This window comes from Equus przewalskii, chromosome 5 (assembly GCF_037783145.1).
Source record: "Equus przewalskii isolate Varuska chromosome 5, EquPr2, whole genome shotgun sequence".
In the NCBI taxonomy this organism is placed as follows: Eukaryota; Metazoa; Chordata; class Mammalia; order Perissodactyla; family Equidae; genus Equus; species Equus przewalskii.
Genome location: NC_091835.1, coordinates 40,171,043 through 40,194,154, shown reverse-complemented (window position 1 = coordinate 40,194,154; position 23,112 = coordinate 40,171,043). Strand labels below are relative to the sequence as shown.

The 23,112-nt window shown below is 35.5% G+C and overlaps 1 protein-coding gene and 1 pseudogene across 1 annotated transcript; both read left to right on the top strand.

Annotated features, from left to right (window-relative positions):
- The first annotated feature begins 311 nt into the window (after window positions 1-311).
- LOC103546720 (taste receptor type 2 member 43-like) lies at window positions 312-2,562 on the top strand. Its single transcript, XM_008513546.1, is given in 2 exon segments — window positions 312-455; window positions 1,633-2,562. Coding segments are annotated over 2 exon segments (1,074 nt in total).
- Window positions 2,563-12,257: 9,695 nt separating this feature from the next.
- Window positions 12,258-21,380, top strand: LOC103546723 (taste receptor type 2 member 50-like; annotated as a pseudogene).
- Window positions 21,381-23,112: the final 1,732 nt, after the last annotated feature.

The window sequence follows — 23,112 nt, the reverse complement described above, 5'->3', positions numbered from 1 at the left end:
TCAGTTGGCCCTCCTTCCCTGCACAGCTCTCTGATAAATTTAAAACACAATTTTGGCAATTTATTCCCTGTAACCTTGTTGTTGTAGGAGGAAATTTTGATATTTGAATCCACTACATTGTACTCCTAAGTGGGAGTGCTCACACCTTAACTCTGAAGTATCCAATACCACAGGGTCAACTAAGTAAGTAACAAGCTTCCAAGCCTGCTCTGTAGCAGACAGGCAAAAGGGAACGTGCTTTACACAGACAGGATGCTCACTCCTCACAAAGCCCACTGGATGAGGATTCCCCTATTATCTGCACTTTACTGATGGCGATACTGAGGCAGAGGGTACTTTTAAAACAGAGTCCAAGATCAGAGATCTATGAGGCTGAGAATTTGGGTTTTTCCATCCTGGCAATCTGGCTCCCAGATACTCTGATAAAAACACTCATAAATAGTGTAAAACTGAAAGTGAGTAAAATCCCAGGGGAGAGGTTGATTTTGATATCTGTTAATCTGTCCAAGATCAGAGATCTATGAGGCTGAGAATTTGGGTTTTCCATCCTGGCAGTTTGGCTCCAAGATCCTCTGATAACAACAATTATAAGTGCTATAAAAACTGAAACTGAGTAAAATCCAAGGATAGAAGTTGATTTTAACGTCTATTAATCTTAAAAAATAATAAGTATTCAAAAATGAGTGAAACAGGACATAAATCTCACATGCATATATGGAATAAGTTTGGAAACTGCAATGTAAAACACATATTCTTATGAAGTGTCCAGGAAATATTTACGAAATCCCTGAATATTTAATTAGATATTAATATTTAATATTAAATAGACTCAAAGGAGAAACTTTATCAAATGCCTAAGCATGAGAGAGAATTATGATGGTATGAATAAAGGGTTGAAAAGCCTGCATGGGAGAAAAGGGAGATTTAAATCTAGATGACCTCCTGACACTGATTTTCCATTTTGAAATTACAGAACAATAATCCATCCAGAAGATGTATCTGTGAGTTTGTGTGTATGTGTTTATGTGATGTAAAAAAATGTATTAGTTTTCAGCAACCAGTGTTTAGGGTGTGTTGGCCTTCCTGGGGTTCCCAAGAAAATCCTGAATGTTTTTGATAGGAAAACCTTGAATTCTATTCAGAAATCTGGCATTAAGAAAAATAAATAAATCCATAGTACTGATGATTCTCGTTATGAGAAATCTCTCTCTAAGAATTTAGACATTCACTGTATTTTCTATGTATTGGCTTTTTAAATTTTTCTAGCAACTAAGGTTGAGGGACATAAATTATGGAGAGGTTAAAGAAGAAAAAATTTGCAAAACAATATGTCCCTATTTGCATGCTAGCAAATGAAAATTCACCTTTCACTTCAACATCAGTTACAAAATAATCTACCCCGTGACAAGGACACACAGTCTATAAATAGGAGTCAATCTGAGCTGTTTGGGGAGTAACAGTGTTTTTCATAAAGATGGCATTGTGCTCCTCCATTAGCATTCCCAGTTGCTTTCCTGCTTGACATCGGTCATGGAATGTAAAGGAAACATGAACTTTACTGAGTGTTCTCAAATCAGCTGCACATAGGAGTCAAGGTCAGAATATTAAAGGAGTCATGGCCAGCGATATTAGACTTGTTTTCTTTTTCTACATACAATAACTTTACTACCAATCATTTTTTCCGTCCTGAAAATGACAGAATTTATTCTAGGAAATTTTGCCAATGGCTTCATAGCACTGGTGAACTGCATTTACGGGGTCAAGAGATGAAAGATGTCCTCAGCTGATCAAATTCTCATGGCTCTTTCCATCTCCAGAACTGGTTTGCTGTGGCTCATGTTAATAAATTGGCATGCAACTGTACTTACTCCAGTTTTATATAGTTTAGAAGTAAGAATGATTGTTCGTATTGCCTGGGCAGTGAGCAACCATTTTAGCATGTGGCTTGCTACTAGCCTCAGCATATTTTATTTGCTAAAGATAGCTAATTTCTCAAGCTGTATATTTCTTTACTTAAAGTGGAGAGTTAAAAGTGTACTTCTCGGAATACTGTTGGGGACATCGGTCTTTTTGGTTTCTTATCTTCCAGTGCTATGCATAGATGAGAATATACAGACTAATGAGTATGAAGGAAAGATCACTTGGAAGACCAAATTGAGGCACACGGTATACCTTTCAAATATGACTCTATTCATGCTAATAAACTTTGTACCCTTTGTTATGTCCTTGACATGTTTTCTGCTGTTAATTATTTCCCTATGGAAACATCTCAGGAAGATGCAGCTCAATGACAAAGGATCCCAAGATCCCAGCACCAAGGTCCATCTAAGAGCCATGCAAACTGTGGTCTCCTTTCTCTTCCTATTGTCCTGTTACTTCCTGACTCTAGTTATCTCAGTTTGGAATTCTAATAGGCTCCAGAATGAATGGCTTCTCATGCTTTGCCAGGCTCTTGGAATGTTGCATCCTTCAAGCCATTCGTTTATCCTGATTTGGGGAAACAAGAAGCTAAGACAGGCCTTGAAAAATATAAGAAAGATGATAAGATTACCATACCATTAACCAATTTTTCTGAGGTAAGCAACCTAAATTTACAAGATATTAAAAAAATTTTTTCAGGATTAGGAAGCAATATGTATTTAACATAGATATTCTATGTTATCTTCCAATTGAAGAATTTATCATGTATATTTATGCATTTTTAAGAACTGACAACTTAACTCAGGAAATTATTGCTATATTCACTGTCATTGGACCAAACATTTGTACCACAGTGCGTGTAGATTTTATTGCTTGAACCTCCAATCTTTTGGATGGTAATGATATTCACTTCTAAATCACAAATTGAGGATGCATGATTGGGAAAGATATTATTCCTCTTGAATTCTTACTTCATGGTTAATAGAGAACAATCAGGACTGTTATTATGAAACGATGCACACAATAAATTCAAGACTGAGAAACACATTTACAATAAATTTTATATATGTGTGAAATAGTACTGAGGATTATTAGATTTAATACAAGTAGGTGAAAAGATTAGGAAAAAAATCAAGCTATACAATAGGGATGAAGAACAAAGTAAAGTGATCATGACTTGCTTTTAATGCTGCAATTTCTTCATATGCAGTTAGGAAAGTCATTTCTTATGGTTTTTGAATTAAGAAGACCTATTTTGAAGTTGAGATCTTAAGTCAAATCATTCAGTTTTCCTCCAAACCACCTTGGGCCTCTGTGTTGTCAATCATGTTCTCCATCATGCTACCTAAAAATTCTTTTTAAACTTCAGATAAGAACACTTTAATCTTCTTGATCTTAAAAAAATGTTCACAGTAAGAATAGTAATAAATTATGGTACAGAATTCCATTACTTTGCTGCATATATTAAAATGGCATCTATAATGTCTATTCAATACTTAGGAATAGCTTCAAGATGTGTTTAATTATAATTTTTTTGGAAATGATGAGTAGAAAGTGTGTTAATATATTATTGATAGCAAGTGCTAATATAAGGAAGAAATTTATAATCTTGTTTAACAATCGAATTGCATCTTTATATTCATACTTACTATTATGAAATTTTAACATTATCTAAACCTAAGGTAAATCATTTCTGCTTTATTTGTTTGTTTTTAGAAATCTCTCTGCCCCAGTAGAATACAAGCAGTTATAATGCAAGAATCTTGTCTAGCTTCTTTTCTGCTCACTCCACAGGACATAAAATAGACATAGAGTAGTTGGTCCAAATGACTAAATAAATGGATGAATAAACCATATTCGAGCTGGAAAAGCAATCAAAATAAAACCCCTCACCAAATCTGTATGGATTTCCTGGTTTTGTTTCTTCACCATTCAAATACCTCTGAAGAAATCCGCACAACCTCAGTTCCAATTTCTGCATTTGACTGCCTAGACCAAATGCTGTCACCAATAGGATCCACAACATAGAGTGACTCAAACACAAAATACATTTAATATTGCTCTTTGAGCAGTACTGCTATGTCTGAGCTGCCTTCTGTATGCAGTCATCCAAGGAATCAGTCTGATCAAAAGTATGCCAGGTTTAACATGTCACTTCCAGATTGCCTTGGAGTCATCACTATTCCAAACAGCTGGGAGAATGGCATAGGGAGGAGTGTGCATGGGGAGAGCTTTTGGGATGGGCCTGTAAATGGTGCACATAATTTTCACTCACATGACATTGTTCAGATTTCAGTCACACTGCCACAACCATCTGTAAGGGAGGCTGGGGAATATGGTCTCTGTGTAGCCCAGAAAGAAGAGGAAAACATGGAATTTAGGACATGGAAGTTTAGGGCACTTAGAAATATTTCAGTTGACCTAGCCAATAAGTTATAGTAACACAAAAGAGGTTTCTCTGTTTAGAAGTGTGGTGTAGCTTGTTCAAGTCACTTTGATAATTCGTACATGTCCTTACATCAGTATTGAATATCAGTTCTTTTATCTTCTCTTCATAATTCTAAATAAGCTAAATGTTTCTATCTTCCTAAAAACATAATTGATTATGCACTGTAGTATTTTTACCTTCCTCATGTACGTTCACAGTATATTTTGCTTATAACTTCTCATTTAGCTCCTACAACATTAAGTGCTAATTATTTGTAGTTACTATTTTATGACTTGGATGTGTTCTTTGAAGTAGAAATAACTGCATTAGGTTATTTCTATAAATCATGTTGAATCAACAAAAATACTTGAGAGGAGGAAGCATCTTATTGATGAATAACAAATAATGAAAGAATTATTAAAGGTTAATGTTAATATTAATTAATTATGCAATTAATTTTAAATTATTTTCTCTAGTAATTACTATTCAAAATCTAAAATATTTGCCTTCAAATGTATGGCTCAGGAGAGATAAAGCGTAAAATTGTGGAAAATAAACTCTCACATTTGCATGTTTTCATACCTAACTTTATCCTTCTGGTCATTATCACAAACGAAAATTTGCAGCTGGTGCCAAGGTTAAGTGGACATCATTAGCATTAACTCTGGAAATTGTATAGTAACTGACTGTAAGTAATAAGAAAGGTATTCATGAATCTTCTATCTCTTAACAGAATTGTTGGATTTATCACTGGAATTACAATATAATGAGAATGAACTATTTTTTCATGAAGATCTCTGAAACTTTATCACATGGTAGAATTTTGGCTGCACTTTCTTCAGTTATGATGACAACATTCATAAAAAGCATCATAAATGGATGTCAGTTTGCAATTGTTTAACTATATAGCTGCCAGTGAGGCACAACATTTGAAAGATTTTCAAAGAAATGTCAATTGGAATGAAGGTCTCCCTTTTTGTTGTAGCAACAGGAGAACTCATTTTAGAAATGCAGGGAAATGGGTTCATTGGACTGGTGAACTCATCAAATGCATCAACAATGGGAAGATCCTATCAGCTGATTTCAACCTTACCAGCATGCTATGACCAGAATCATTCAACTGTGGGTAACAGCATTTGGTTTATTTAATGTGAGGGCTCTTTCCACATCTGTAAGCCACCAGTAAATCAGCAAAAGCAGTTACTATCCTTTGGGCACTAACCAATCACTTAACTACCTGGTTTGCCACCTGCCTAAGCATTTTCTGCTTCCTTAAGATAACCAGTTTCTCCCACTTGTTCATCTGGCTGAAGTGGAGAGTGAACAGAATGTTTCTTCTGCTTTTTCTGGGGTCTTCCTTCTTGATGTCTGTTAACCTCTTAATGGAAGATGCTCTTAATGAGTTGTTGATTAGTACCTATTGCATATATGAAAGGAACATGATTTCACTTTTATTTAGATGTAAATAAATTTTCTATATCAAAAGACTTCTTCTTCTTAGCTTGACCTATGTCCTTTCTTCTGTCACTGACCTCTTTGCTGCTTTGCTGGTGAGACACACCAAGAATTTTCAGCTCAATCAGATGGGCCGGAGGGACTCCAGCACAGCAACCCATAAAAGGGCCATGAAAATGTTGACAACCTTCTTTCTCCTCTTCAGCATTTGCTTTATTTTCACTCTAATAACAAGTAGGATCTTCCTTAAGGTACAGAGGTATCAGGTTATGGTGTTTATCATGGTGATTTCACCCTTCTTTCCCTCAGGCCACTCATTCATTATAATTTTTGGAAACAGTGAGCTAAGACAGATCACTTGAGACTACTGTAGCATTTTAAATTCTAAGAAAAGAAAACTTTTATCTTCAGAGGCAGAATTTTAAGGAACTTCCTATATTCTATGGGAAAAACCCTAACATAAGACCTTGTAGGTTCATTCTCAGTTTCAGTGTATCTTTCATCAGGACCTTTTAGGTGTTGTTAAATCACAAGAAATTCCCTTACTACATGTGTTACAAAGTCATATTTTCTCTAAGTGATCTGGCATAGTGTTGGATTAAAGGAAATATCTGTGCTATAATAACACTTTCTGGTAACAAATGAGTATTTGAGACTGCATAAAAAGATTATCAAACTATATAATGTTATTAATAAATATTTATGTAATTGCACTTAATAAGTTATTAATAAATATTTATGTAATTGTTAATGCAATATGGGTAAATGTATGTGAAATCACAGTTATACAAAGGAAAAAGAGTAACTTAATTTGTCAAACGAAAGATAAATTTGAATTTAGAATAGGAAAAGGATTATAAGATGTTAAGTGTACCAATGTTTTATATAAATATAAAGGTATAAAAATTAGTCTGATATTATGAATTTTGAAAAGAGTATGAAGCAATAGCAATTTTTATATACTACTGCTAGAATTAAAAATTGGTACAACTACTTTGGCCAACAATATGGTGTATTTAAGTTGAACATATGTATCCTTAGACCAGTAATTGTACTCCTACTTTTATACCTTAGAGAATCGTTAGTGCATATGCACCAGGATACATATCCTGTAATGTGCATATCACTATTGTTCGTAACTGGAAGTGAGATGCCACCCAAAGCTCTATCATTGATAAAAGGGACATAATAGGATAGTGACATAAGAGAAAACTATACAGCAATGAAAAAAAAAACAAATTAGAGCTCCACGTTTACAGTAGAATCTGTATAACAAAGAAAACCAACAAATTAAAGCTAGATAATGCCCATGGAAAATCGAAAGGAAGTATCAATATATTAAAAAAATGTTCAGTATAATCCCAGTTATACAAAGTTAAAAAACAGGTGAACTGCATAGTTTTTAAAATTTATTACATTTGTGACAAAATTCTAAAGTGAAACAAATTAATTATTATCATAATAATTGGGTCGTAGGGAGGGAGGAAAGGGAAGCGAAATGGCATCAATAGGAAGGTGTATATGGGGAATGTCTGGATAGCTGGGAAAATTCTGTATATTGCCTAAAACGTAACATGGGTATTAATGTTATAATTTTTTCTCTTACTTTGCATTTATGTTTTATTATGTCCTATCTGTATGTTATCTTTCAAAATAATGAGAATGTTTAGAAAGCAGAGAAAAGAAAGTAAATTAGAGAATGAAAAATTAACCTAGAGCCGCATATTCTCATAGATACCATTGTAATTAGATGTGTGGTTGAATAAAGAAGAATATAGGGTTATGGTAGTATAAGATCCAAGTTAAAATTGAAAAAATATTTTTATTTAAGTGACAAAGGGGAAGTTGTAAGCAGGAACTATAAATCCATATTTTTAGTACTAATCTTTTTTTTTTGTGAAGAAGATTGGCCCTGAGCTAATATCTATTGCCAATCTTCCTCTTTTTGCCTGAGGATGATTGTTGCGGAACTAACACCTGCTCCAGTCTTCCTCTATTTTATGTGAGATGCTGCCACAGCATGGCTTGATGAACAGTGCTAGGTCCATGCCTGATATCCAAACCTGGGAACCCTGGGAAGTCGAAGAAGAGTGCGAAAACTTAACCACTATGCAACCATGTTGGCTCCCTCTTAGTACTAATCTTAGTTTGAAACTTCAAATTTTAAATATCTAGATTACTCTACACACTTGTTTTCTCATTTCCAATTTAATTATTTTCAATACGTATTTTAAAGTGGCACAAATTAGTGAATTTCCAATGAATTAAAGCATAAATACCAAATACATAGGACAGTTATCCCTGTTTATCATTAAATTAAATAACTACACTCTTCTTGCTACCATCCAAAGTTCATAATCTTAATCACACACTAAGAATTGACATGTGTGTGTGTGTGTGATTATGGATGTACACACATGTGTGTTGAGGCATATATTTTGTTACTGTAAATTTTTTAGTTCTTTGCTAGAGAAAAAAGACATAGACATCAAAAGGTAAATTTGTTAAAGATAATGCCTATTCAGTGTGATGTTTGAATATGTTTATGTGTATGTAATGCTACTTTGACTGCTGTAATAAAATTACCTGGATTTAATCACAGTAGCTAGGAATGCAAATAAACAAGTGGGAGGATTTTGCTTACTAATGATGCTATTAAAATATGAAACAAAGCTTATAAACTGTATTATTTTATGGAGGATTTATGTACATGCCCATATGAGAAGGCAATAAAAACAAAGTATTGTGTGTTTGAGGTAACTTTGCCATACTTTTTAGAACATAGTAAGGGAAAAAACTAGCAAGTAAATCATCATAAATCTGTTGATTTTAAGCTATTCTTGATGAATTAGTACATGAAGGTGTTCTTTCAGGCTAAGGTCCAAAGCTAAGCATGATACAGCTATCATAAGGCGATGGGCAAGATTGTCAGTGTTCAATCACAGTGAACTCTGCCACTTGGAAAACTGGATGAAGTCACATCTATCATTTAGAGTTCTCTCATTTAGTTGCCATCATCATGATCATGATTTATCTCATTTAATGATATATATTTGAAATGTTTCTATACACAATTTGAACAATGTATAAGTAATTTCCTAAACATTATAATTTTGCGTAACTTATCTTAGTAAACAGCAAAATTCAAGTGAAGCGGAATACATTTAGAAATTGAATGTGCTTTAGTTTAAAATGTATTACTTGAGCAAATTATTTATAGATGATTGCAAACTCATCAAGAGGTAACTACTAAAGAGACTTAGCTTTTAGCATAAATAAAATGCCTTTAATGAAAAAAAAAGAGTAAATAAATAAACCTCTTTATGAACAAATTCTTATTTCTAAAGAGAGGGCCTTAGGAGTCAATGGGCCAAATAGGAGTAAGCCCTTATATCTTACATATCATCCTGGGTGATGATGAAATTCTGAGGCACAGAGTCCCATTTGTAACAATACAAGCAGAGTAAAAGGATTACTGAAAAATATTGAGCCATGGAATAAGACGGTGTTAGTGTGATTGATGTATTCTATTTTGTTTACACTACTGTTACACTACTAATTGTTAGACTACTTATGCTAACAACTTATACTAACAACTTTTATTTTTAGCACTACTTGTTAACAATTCAAAAAATAAGAAAGTTTTCTTTCAGAGCTTGGTATTAGCATTTTATTCCATTTCCCCTTAGAACATGACTTATAGAAGAACCAAAGATTTTTCCTATCACTGAAACGAGTGAGGAAACAAATATTCAAGATTAAGAATTCAACAGACAGATTTGATAACCAATTAGACACAGTAAAGACAGAATTAGTGAATTGGGAAATTACTATCCAGGATGAAATATGAAAAGACAAAGAGGTATAAAACACGGGCTAGAGGGTGAGAGACGCGAAGGTTATAGTCAGAAAGTTTAACATACTTCTGGATTTCTGGAAATAGAAGAAAGAAAATGGGGTTGAAGCAATATTGCTGAGATTTCCCCTAAAAGTGATACAACGTATCAGCTATTAACTGAAGAAACCATCAAACCTCAGAGAATATAACTAAGGAACTTTAAATATAAACATTACAGGAAACCAAAGTCCAAGGGAAAAATCTCCTAAGTGGCCAGAGAAAAAAAGGCACAATATATTAAAAGGATCAGGTGTTTGAAAGACAGCTAATTTCAGACAACAAATGGAAGTCAGAACTACAAGGAATAATATCTTCCGTGTGTTTCAAAAGAAGAGCAGATTTTTCATAGCCAGCAATTCAATAATATATTTCTCATATAGAAGAAATATTATTTCAAATACAAAGTTGAAGATTCAAGAATGACTGAAAATTAATGTAAATGGTAAATATGTGTATAAACCTCAATGAATGTTAGCTGTCTAAAACAATCATGTTTTGTCATGTTTTGTGGGGTTAAAATATATAATGAATAAAATGTATGAGAATAACAACATAGAGACTGAGAGCAAATGTGAAAAGGGTACATTTAGTTGAATTGCATTTTGAACTTTTCATTTTCTGTGAGGAGAGTCAGAGTATCATATTCAAGGACCCTGCAATTCTACTGTAATTGTATACCAAGATCAGAGCATCAAATAGTATGCAAAAGAATGCCCATAGGATCATTATTTTAAATAGCTCAAAAAAGAAACAGTATGGTTAATGGATGTTAACCAGACTTGTTGTGGTAATTATTTGCAATATATACAAATATTGAAACATTTTATTGTATACCTGAAGCTAATATAATGTCATATGTCAATTATACCTCAACAAAAAAAATCTAATGAAGATAAAAAATAGAAAAGCCACAAATACCTGTCAACTAAAAATCTACAAATAAACGAATATTTTAGTGAACTCATTCAATGGACTAATACAGAGGAATGAAAAGGAATGAACCACATGTACATGCAACAATGTGCATAAATTTGAGAAACATAATGTTCAATAAAAAAGAAGCCACAAAAAGGAATGTAATTATAAGATTTTATTTACAAAAGTTCAAAAAGCAGACAAAATAAAGCTACAGAGTTGAGAGTTGCATTTTTAGGTGGTCAGGTATAAAGAAGATGAAGGAAATGATCATCACAAATTATGGATATTGGTCACTCTGGAGAAGCGGAGACAGGTGTAGTGATTGGAAAGTGTATGGAAGAGACACGGGCTGTTGGTAATGTGCCATTTCTTGACCTGCATGGTGCTTGCATGGGTGTTTGCTTTGTGATAAATAATTGCACTTCACATTTTGTTTAGGCTATTTCATGTGTGCATTATAATTTTTAATAAAAAATTCTCAATTAGGAGAAATTTCCCATACAATTCAATCATTATTGTGTTCATTATATACCTCAGGGGAAAATCTACCATCTATCTGGTAGTCAAGTCTAAGAGAATTAAAGTGGGAACTTTCTTATTTTAGTTGCAATATGCAGAAATTTGAGGTGATCATATCTGCAGCTGTCAAGAGCTTTACAAAAGCTTGCTTCGACCCTTAATTGTCTACATCCCATGACAAAACTTTGATATACTCCATTGTTCCACCACATGCCCAGTTGGGTGAGCAGTGCAGGATAGGTTGCCCAGAGACCGAAGAAAAGACCTGGAGTCAGCGAACGAGACATATAGGTTTATTGGGAGTTACTTACAGGAAAGGTCCAGTGGCAGCCAGCTGGACCACAACATGCACCTGCCACTGCCCCCTGAGAGAAGCTTGCTTAAGTAGGCAGAGGACAAAGGCTGCATGCTGGTCAAGGGGGACCGTCCCTGTATGACCTGCATTCCAAGACCAGAGCACCGCTTCCCCACCACCCCAGGGCTTCCGTGTTCCCCCAGACCATGAGGGTCTTGGAGCTAACTCTCCCAAGAGAAAGCAGCTGGGTTGGCCAAGCCCAGGACTGTTATCATCCTGAGTGCTGGCTCATAGCCCAGACAAGGAGCCTCAAGGACACATGGTTTTTAAAGGGGCACACCTGTTAATGTCCCTACATCCATCTATTTTTCCTCTGGCTCCTGAATTACTGATACACCAAAGTAAATGGGTGAAAATATTTTCCACAGTTAGGTTAGCACAGTACCTGTATTAGTTTGCTTTTGCCGAAAAAGGAACCACTCCAAAACTTCACTGTCAAATTATGTAGATATTTATATCTCACATGTCTGTACAATTCAGTTTTTCTGGCTGGACTTTGTTGGATGGCTCTAATGATTTTAAATGGGCTCGGCCATCTCTGGGAGCCAATTATGGTTTGGCTGATTGGAAATTTAAGCTGGATCTTGCTGGGACAACTTAACTCCATGAGTCTCCGATTCTCCTCTTGGGAGCAGTGCACTAGCCTGGGTAAGTTCTCGTGGTGATTGTAGAAGCACAAGACTGGGCCAGCCCCAGGAGGAAGTCATTTGAAACCTCCACTTATGCCAAGTCTGATAATTCCCCATTTTTCAAAGCAAGTTTACATGACTGAGTTCAGAGTGAAAGACAAGATAGTCACCCTGGCCATGGTGGAGGATACAGCAATATTGCATGTCAAAGGGTATAGATACAGTAGGGGCTAAAGAATTGCAAGAAATAGCAGGAGTTGCAGGGAAAAGAATTACAGGACTACCTCAGTCCTCCTTCTTGGCTATAATTGTTCATTTTCCTCTTGAATATAAATATACTAATTCCATTTGAGCATTCACCAATTCAATTAATCATTCAATTATAACATTAGGCTTGAATTCCAGGATCTTCTGATCTACCTCTTGTTTGGTTATGGCTCCTTTTTATCTAGAAAAAAGGAATTCAAAAGACAATTAATCTATATGCCAGAGATGAAGTGCACAGGGATGAAACAGGGCAGGATAACTGTAACAAACTGTCCCATTCAAAGAGGGGAACAATAGAAACATACAGCAATTCTGGCTCATGGGAATTCTCAACTCACACATGGAAAACATTTTCGTGTCCCTCTCCTTTGCAGTAGAGCCTGTTTCTTCATTAGGCCCCTTTGGTGCTTTCCAGTCCATTGTTCTCTATGGCTTTTGGCTTTGCCCTCTGGGATGTCCTTTTTTCTCCATCACTATTTTTCAATAGTTTTGAAGAGGGAAATGGAAAATATGCCCTTTGAGTAATGTTTTCACCTGTTTCTTGATGCAGCAGGTTGGAGTCCAGATACTTTTTTACATTTTAGAGAGTCTCAGTCCATACTGGCAGCAATTTTACAATAGAGCTGACTCAAAAACGTTCTTCATTTTCTATGTATTTGATTATAATGTATTCCATGAGCCAAAAGTCACATTCAAACTTTTTCTCAGCACTTACTTCTCTCCGTATAGATTAATTGCACCACTTTAGGCATACTAGATTGCTGCTGGAAACACTCTTAATATCCAGCAAATCCCACAATACTTGGGCTCTCTCTGTCTTCTCTAAATCCTCCTTTTAAATTGGATAGTTCCTTTGGAATTCATCTCTTTCTTTTAGTACCATAACTATATGACTAAAAGCAATCATTTAATGTTTTCAACATTTTGCCTCATGATGTCTTCACCCGAATACAAAAGTTCATTTCACTCTTTTTCTGTCTTCCAAGTTGTCTTGAAAGAAGAATTACAAATATTTCACAAGTTCCCAACATGTGCCACTATTTTTACAGCCTTCTCTATCTGTTTTTTCAAAATTAATGATACATATTTAGGCTCTTGTTGCCATTATGGCCCACTTCAAATACCCATTTTTGTACCAGTTAGCTTTCACTGTGTTAACAACCACAAAACTCAGTGATGGACAGCAATAAGTATTTATTTCTTATATACCCCTGGAGACCAATGATGGTAGGCTGGAATTTCCTAGACCTCACTGCTGTTTTCAGATGATCAGTTATGTGTCTGGAGGTCAACTGGAGGTGAGTTGATCAAAGATGGACCTGATGGAGCCACTTGGATCCTCATATCTCTCATCCATCTACCTGGACCAGTTCACTAGTCTGGACATAGTAACAGTTGAATATGTATAATGGTGAATGAGGCCCAGTATGCTAGCTCCAGTGACTTAAGCCCCAGTGATGCAAGACACTGCTTGCAAAATATCTGCTAACATCTATTTAGCCAAAGCAAGTCACATGGCTGAGCATAGAGTCAAGGAATGGAAGAGATCCTCCCTCTCTGGTACAGGCTGATGAATTGGGATCTACGTAAGCAAGCCACCAAGGTATCTCCTACATTGTAAGCAAGATTTACATCCTTTTATACACCCTAGTCTCTATTATCTACTCTTAACTGGAATTCTCCATCTATGGTAAGATCTTAAAGATTTATGATGGCTCCACTTTGCTTTATAATACAGAGATGATTATTACTGCTTTCTTTCCAGAATTCTGCAAGTTTTGCTTGTTGATGGACATTTCATACAAGTCCCTCCCTTTGTCCAGGTGTATACTTCTCCTCAAAGGTTTCTGCTTATCAATAACTCCATTCTGTTAGTTCCTCCATGTGTTTCATTCATCTTTTCTCTGGAATCTTCTTACTGGTGAGTTTTCTTGCGCTTTGTTAAAAATACTGGGCAGATAACCACAGAATATGCACTTTTTGTTTTTCACCCCCCCCTTATTATTTTTCTAAATTTTACCTTTTGAGAACCCTTGATATAGTAAGATATATGGTGTAAATATGTTTCATTTTTGATGGGCGCAACTACTGTTTAAATAAATTCAACTCATTTCCTTGTCATTGACTAGGTAATATGATCCAAACGTACATCCCATCATCAAACATCGACTCTAAGATTTAATTTAGTCCATTGTCATCTTGCCTGATTCTTCCTCCCTTATCTTCCATATACTTTGTTTTAATGTCTTAACTTTACATATTTCTGTACATTTAGATACCATGTCATTCTTAACTTCTTAGCCACATTCAGGTATATCTTGAATTCAAAAATTAATCCCAGAAATGTCTCCATGTTCTACTAATGCTTTTTGAAGTCACCTTAGCAATAAGAACTCACAGTTTGTAAGTGCCAGAGCCAGAAATGGGATTGAGGGTTTTCTTCTACTTAGGCTGGCCTATAAGCCCAGAACTGTCTTATCTGTGTGCTTTTTATGATTCAACATTAGCTGTAAATTGAGATAAAAGTGATTCTTTAACAGGAACCAAAATTGGGCAAATGATTCCTAAGTCTCTCTCACAACATAATCATATCTGTTCAAATGGAACTACAGGCTGTGGATTTTCTCGTATTAGAGATATCTTAGTTTTAGGTCAGAGAAAAGCAACTCAAACAGATTTATGGCTTATACAACTGAAAATTCTAGAGATAGGGCAGCTTCCTGTATGGTTAGATTTAGATGACCATGACAGCTTTAGCCAAGCCCAAAGATAAATCTTGAAAATTAGCATACTTGTTCTCAACCACTATAGCAATAATAGAATGAATTCTGTCACAGGGTTGCACCTGGCTATGAGCCCCGTAGTCATCTCATGTAGGTAGATTCCCTATCGATGACCTTATTCTTTATTACATTGAATAGCCTTCCCTCCTGTGGTGGGTAAAATAATGACCCCTCAACAATGTCCATATTCTAATCCCTGGAACCTGTGAACCTTATTATGTTGCAAGGAAAAGGGGAATTATGGGATGCAGATGGAATTAAGTTTGCTAATCAGCTGACCTTGAAATGTGGAGATTACCCTGGATTACCATGGAGCATCCCCTGGAATTACAAGAGTCCTTTTAAGTGGAAGATAGAGACAGGAGATTCCCAATGAGAGAAGGAGATGGGAAGACGGAAGCAGAGAGTAAAGGATCATGGTTGCTGGCTTTAAAGAAGAAAAGGGACGTTAGACTGAAGAATGCAACCAGCCTCTATGGGCTGGATAAAGCAAGCAATTGGTTCTCCCCTAAAACCTCCAGGAAGAAGCGTCTCTGTCAATGCATTGATTTTATTCCACCATAGTTTTAGATCAGTGAGATCCATTTAAGGCTTCTGCCCACCAGAATTGTATGATAACAAATTTGTGTTGTTGAAGCTACTAAATTTGTGATCATTTATTATAACAGCACTAGGAGACTAATTTACCTCCTTATGCAAAACACACTGAATTTTTCACCATAGATAACTTGTGATATCTATCTGTTTGGACAATGATATTCATGGCATACCCAAATATTTGATTTCTGGCTTCTTTCTATAACCTGTTTCTGAAAAGGACTGTTTAAATTCCAGAATATTTCCTTTCCATGTACTGCATAAATTGGCAGGTCAGTTTCAGCCGATCGGGTGCACTTACCATAGCCATGAATATCTTTATTTCCAAATGTCATATTGACAATATGACTGGTACATGAACGTAACTCACAGTTTGATTATACTCTTTAATTTCAAACATCCTATTCCACAATCTCCAATTGCAGTAGTTGTTGTCTCCAATCTCACTAGTTGTGGTCCCACTACCATGCTAGCATCAAGCCAGCACCAAGAGGTTTAGCAACTGGTAACTCAAGACAATTTCTAAGGTATAACAAGCTAGATATGGCTGAGGGTAGGTAACCAGCTCTGAAAATTATGAAAGAAAGTATGACTGAGAAAAGGAGTGTGACTCAATTCCAAATACACAGACACTATCCATCCTTTCTGAAAACTAGAAGAATAATGCGTTGGGCCATTCAGCATCACAGAATTAATCAACACAAAACTTTCCAACTTCAGATACTCTAAAACTCAGAGATCCATCTACATTTTCAACTGCTTTCTTCTCTTGCCAACCCATGAAAACTCTACCTTTGATTACACTAACCTAAACTGTGTGAAAGAAATTTTGGAAATATTAATAAGACAGCCACATTAAATACCTGATACTGGGGAAGAAAAGGTCAAGAAAAACCATCAGGAGGCCTTTGGTCTCTCTTCAAGAATTTAATAGAAGTCATCAGGAATTACAACTAGGTGAACCAGAAGGTAGGAAGGTGGTGTGGGCAAGAACTACTATTTTAGATGGCTGTGGATTCCATTCTCATCATAGATAATGACATTTAAATAATGTGTTCACAGTCTTTCTCCTAAAACCAACACATCAGCAATGGCAATCCTTCTAAACAATGACTCTGGCCTCTGTGCATTGCTCTTAAACTGCTTACCTCTTCCTTCAGTTTTCTTTTCTCTGTTTCATAGTGATTTTTCGTCTTAATATTTTTTTCTTGACTTAATTGGTTTAAGATCTTCTAGAAAAGACAGGATCATTTTTCCAGGTTTCTGCACAGTTCTCTGTTTTTCCTTCAAGTGAGAAAATCCATATGTAAACCCATATACCATGAATAATATTGGCAAGGTTTTAACCTCTCTTTAGTGAGTGGAGGTTCAGGAAAGCTGGTATTTTGATCCAAATAAGCTAAGCATTAGGTAAAAAAGAAAACTGCAAATCAATGCAAGTTATTCTTTCTTATATTTGCATGATAATCAAATGGAATTCAGCCTTTCAATCATCATCACTCATAGAATGTTACTGCCTAGGATTAGCAGAACTGTTTGATAGGAAGAAAAACTGCTCCACGTTATTACAAATTTTTTGCCCTCAACATGTCCGACCGATTTCTAGATTAAAACCATATGATAAAGCACCGCATATCTGCCACACCTCATGAGATATGGAACAAAGTGAAGGAAACAATTAACTGTAACCTTGGAGATTAAGATTTTTCTCTCTTTAGGTATTTCAGTTGATTTGGAGAATATGATGCTGACAGTAGAATCAGAAGAATGATAGGAGTTTTTTGGAATTGTTTGATAATACTCATAAATTGCATTTATTGGCTCAAGTATCAGATTTTCTTGGTTTACTTTATCCTAATAAATTTATCTTCAGAATTGGTTTTGTTGAATACTATGTGTAATTTTTTATATCACTTTTGTATCCCAATATTCAATCAGGAAATAAGCCCCACAATTTTCCTTTGTATATGGATTATTCATTTGACTCTCTTGTTTGCCATTTTTTTTGTATATCTGTTAGTGAGCCCATATTATTGTGTATAGTATGAAATAAGAATCTAAATTCATCTTTATAAATGTGAATATCTAATTGTTCCAACTTCATTTGTTAACAAAAGGTCATTTCCCCATTGATTTGCCTTGACACTGTTTTTGAAATCAATTGACTATGAATGAGATTGTTAATTGGGGCTTTCAATTGTGTTTCATCCACATATATTTGTGTCTTCACCAGAGTACCACACTATCTTGATTAATGCAGCCTAGTAGTAAACTTTGACATTAGCACTGTAATCCTTCAACTTTGTTGTTTATTAAAAAATTCTTCTGGCTATTCTTGGTGATTTGCAGGTCCATATACATTTTAGGAATAGTTTTGCTTTCCGCTAATAGAGCCTGCAGGGATTTGAGAGGGATCACACTGAATACATCGACCATCTCTTTACCTGAAAAGACTCTCCTCATTCCAGATTTCAGTTCAGTTGGCCCTCCTTCCCTCCACAGCACTCTGGTTAATTTAAAATACAATTTTGGCGATTTATTCTCTGTATCCCTGTTGTTGTAGGAGGAAATTTTGCCTTTTTCAACCTGCTACATTGTACTTCTAAGTGGGAGTTCTCAGGTTAATTCTGAAGTATGAAATACCACAGGATCCAATGAGTAGGTAACAAGCCTCCCTGCCTGCTCTGTAGCAGACAGGTGAAAAGGAACGTGCTTTACACAGACAGGATGCTCACTCCTCACAAAGACCACTGGATGAGGATACCACTATTATCTTAGTTTTCCTGGTGATTATAGTGAGGCAGAGAGTAGTTTTAAAACAGAGTCCAAGATCACAGAATTACGAAGCCGAGAATTTGGGTATTCAGCCTAGCAGTCTGGCTCCAAGATCATTTGCTAAAAATAATTATAAGTACTGTAAAATCTGAAAGTGCCTAAAATCTAAGAGTATAGATTGATTATCACATCTATTAATCTTAAAAAATACTGAATAGTCAGAAACGATTTAAAGAGAAAAAATGATATTCATACATGGAAAACTATGGAATCTACAATGGAAAACATGTTCTTATGAAGTGCCCAAGGGATATTTACAAAATCCCTGAATATTTAATTAAATATTAATATTTAATATTAAATAGACTCAAAAGAGAAACTTTATCAAAGATCAAAGTATGAGAAATATGTTTGATAGCTATTAATAACAGGTTGAAAAGCCTGCGTGGGAGAAACGGGGGATTTAAACCTAGATGACCTCCTGACTCTGATTTTACATTTTGGAAATTATAGGACAATAATTCCACCCATGAGATGTATGTGTGAATCTATGTGTGTGTGTGTGTTTATGATGAGCTTGTAAATAGAAACTTTTTATATAAGTATTGGTTTTCAGCAACCAGCATTGAGGGTGTATTGGTCTTCCTGGGGTTCCCAAGAAAATCCTGGATGCTTTTGATAGGAAAACCTTGAATTCTTTCTCCATAAATCTGGTATTGAAAATAAATAAATAAGGCCAGCCCTGGTGGCCTACTGGCTAAGTTTAATGCATTCTGCTTCAGTGTGCCACGTTCAGTTCCTGGTTGTAGACCTACGCTGCTCGTTGGTGGCCATGCTGTGGCTTCAGCTCACATTCAAAATAGAGGAAGATTGGCAACGGATGTTAGCTCCGTGCAAATATTCCTTGACAAAAAAATAAATAAATAGATAAATAAATAAATAAATCCATAGTGATGATGATCCCAGTTATAAGCAAGCTCCCTCTGGTAGTTTAGACATTCAATGTATGTTCTGTTTACCGGATTTTTAAATTTTGCTAACAAGTAATGTTGATGAATAAAAATTATGGAGATGTTAAACAAAAGAGAAAATTGCAAAACAATGTCCTTATTTGCATACTAGCAAATGAGAATTCATCTTGTACTTCGGCATCAGTTACAAAATAATCCAGCCTACAGCAAGGACACACAGTATGTAAATAATAGGTCAATCTGAGCTGTTTTCAGAGTAACAAGGTGGTTCCTAAAGACAGTATTTAGCTCTTCTGTTAGCATACCTTATTGCTTTCCTGCTTGACATTGGGCACAGATTTTAAAAGAAACAAGTGAAACCAGCAGAGTTAGCCATTGATGATTAAGTAGCTAGGAACTAAAGGTTTTTTTCCTTTTTGCAATTACTGATTACAGCTTTTAGCTGTTTAACCCACCCATGGTTAACTGTGCTGTTTAGGCAATATGCTGTCTGACTCCCACTAGGCTCCTATAGATTACATCTTTCTGGAGCCTGGGTCACCATGGTAATGGGTGTTTGAGCTGTTTTTCAGGAATTAGAACTCCTTGTCTGCATCAGGCTGGTTGAGACCACCAACTCATCAACCAGGCCCACGCAGATGTCCAATAGGTGACCTTTTGACATCAAGAGGCTAAAAACTCCACCCTCAGATCATGCTAACGCCACCATTTTGTGGACATGGGTCCTATGAAGAGGCGGGAAATCTGACTACGCTTGCGCAGATCGTCAATTACCTGACCTCCAATCACCTCTCTACATTTCAGACCACCTTGCTCCCATCCCATAAATATCTCTGAGTCCCTATTTTTGGGGAAGCATATTTGAGGCTCATGCTCTTGCTTCCTTGCATGGCTGCCTTGTGAATAAACTCTCTCCCTGCTGCAATCTCGTCGTCTTGGTGTTTGGGTTTCTGGGTGGCGGGCAATAACAAACCTGGCTCAGTAAAACAAGAACTTTACTAAACATTCAGAAATAAGCTGCACATAGAAGTTAAGGTCAGAATATGAAAGGAATCAAGACCAATGATATTAGACTTGGATTTTTTTTTTTCTTCCTAGACATGAGAAGTTTACTACAAAGCATTTTTTTTTTATCCTAATAATGACAGAATTTATTCTGGGAAATTTTGCCAGTGGCTTCATAGCACTGGTGAACTGCACTGGCTGAGTCAAGAGATGAAAGATGTCCTCAGCTGATCAAATTCTCACTGCTCTTGTGGTCTTGAGAATTGGTTTGCTCTGGGTAATATCAATAAATTGGTATACAACTGTACTTACTCCAGTTTTATATTTTAGAAGTAAGAATTATTGTTTATATTGCCTTCACAGTAAGCAGCCATTTTAGCATGTGGCTTGCTACTAGGCTCAGCATATTTTATTTGCTCAAGATAGCTAATTTCTCTAGCTTGAGAGTTAAAATTTTATTTCTCAGAATACTGCTGGGGAGTTTGGTCTTTTTCTTATCTTGCAGTGCTATTCATAGATGAGAATACACAGACTAATGCACATGAAGGAAACATCACTGGGAAGACCAAATAGAGGGATTTTGTAGGCCTTTCAAATATGACTCTACTCACGCTAGTAAACTTGATACCCTTTACCATGTCCCTGACATCTTTTCTGCTGTTAATCATTTCCCTCAATGGCAAAGGATCCCAAGATGCCAGGACCAAGGTCCACATAAGAGCCATGCAAACTGTGGTCTCCTTTCTCTTGCCATATGCCAGTTACTTCCTGGCTCTAGTTATTTCAGTTTGGAACCTAACAGGTGGCAGAATGAACCAGTTTTTATGCTTTGCCAAGCTCTTAGAATGCTGTATCCTTGAAGCTACTTATTTATACTGATTTGGGGAAACAAAAGTTAAGACAGGCCCTGAAAAATATGAGATGGATTATAAGATTACCATATCATTAATCAGTATTTTTGATATAAGGAAACTATTCTTACTAAATATCACAAGAAATTCATCAGGATTAGGAAGCAATATGTATTTTATATAATATTCTTTATCATCTTCCAATAGAAGAATTTATGAGCTATACTCATGTGTTTTAAAGAACAGACAATTTATCTCAGGAAATCAATGCCTTTTCATTGTAATTAGGACCAAATATAAGTACCAAAGTGAGTTTAGATTTTATAGTTTGCACCTCCAATATTTCAGATGGTCATGATTTTCAATTCTAAATCATACATAAGGATGTATGTTTGGGATAGATATTATTCCACCATGAATTGTTACTTCATGGTTAATGGAGAGCAATGAGAACTGTTGTTACAAAAAGATGCACACAATAATATTAAAGAATGGCAAACGTATTTAGAGTACGTTTTGTATATGTGTGCAATAAACATCACTGAGTAATATTAGATTTAATACAATTAGGTGAAAAATCTAGAAAAGATTAGGTTGTACAACAGGGATGAAGAAGAAAGAAAAATGATCATGACTTGTTTTCAATGCTGCACGTTTTTATATGCAGTTTGTAAAATCATTCTTTACAGTTTTTGAATTAAGAAGACCTTTTTAGAAGTTGAGATCTGATGTCAAATTATTCAGTTTTCCCCTAAACCACATTTGGCTCTAAAATACCAGTCATCTCCACCATCTTGCTACCTAAAAATTCTTTCAGACTTCAAATATGAACCCTCAAATCTTCCCTATTTTAAAAATATGTTCATGATAACAATAATAGTAAATTATGGTACATAATTCAATGACCTCTATGTATATATTAAAATGATATGTAGGATGTGTGTGTAATAATAGCAAGGAATATATTCAAGATCTGTTCTTTTATAATCTTGTAGAAAATGATGAAATAGGAAGTGTATTAATATATTTTTGATAGCTAGTTCTATTATAAGAAAGAAAAGTATAACCTTCTTCAGCAACTGAATTTACACGTCTCTATTAATTCTTATATTATGAAATTTTAACATTTTATAAATCCTAAGATAAATCATTTCCACATCTGATTTGCTCCTTTTTTTGGTCATATGTCTGCCCCAGTAGAATATAAGAAGCATAATGTGAGGAGCTTGTCTATTCTTGTTTTCTGCTGATTCCCCTGGACACAGATGCAGCCCATAAAATCGTTGGCCCAAATGATATTCTAATGGCTAAGTAAATGGATGAATAAACCATATTAGGAGTGGAAATCCAATGAAAATGAAACCCCTGACAAAGTCTGCAGGTTGCATCGATTGCCTGGCTTTGTTTCTTCACCATTCAAATGCATCTAAACAAATCCGCACACTCTCAGTTCCAATTTCTGTGTTAGACCGGACAGACAAAATGCTGTCACCGATAGGCTCCACAACATAGAGTGACTCAAACACAAAGTACATTTTTGATTGCTCTTTTGGCAGTACTGCTGTGTCTGAGGAGCCTTGTCTATGCAGTTATCCAGGGAATCAGCCTAATCTAGATTATGCCATCTTTAACAGGTGGCTTCCAAGGTTGCCTTGGAGTCATCTCCATTCCAGATAGCCAGGAAGAGAAAAGCACATGGAGGAGTGTGCATGGGAGAGTTTTTGGGACGGGACTGTAAATT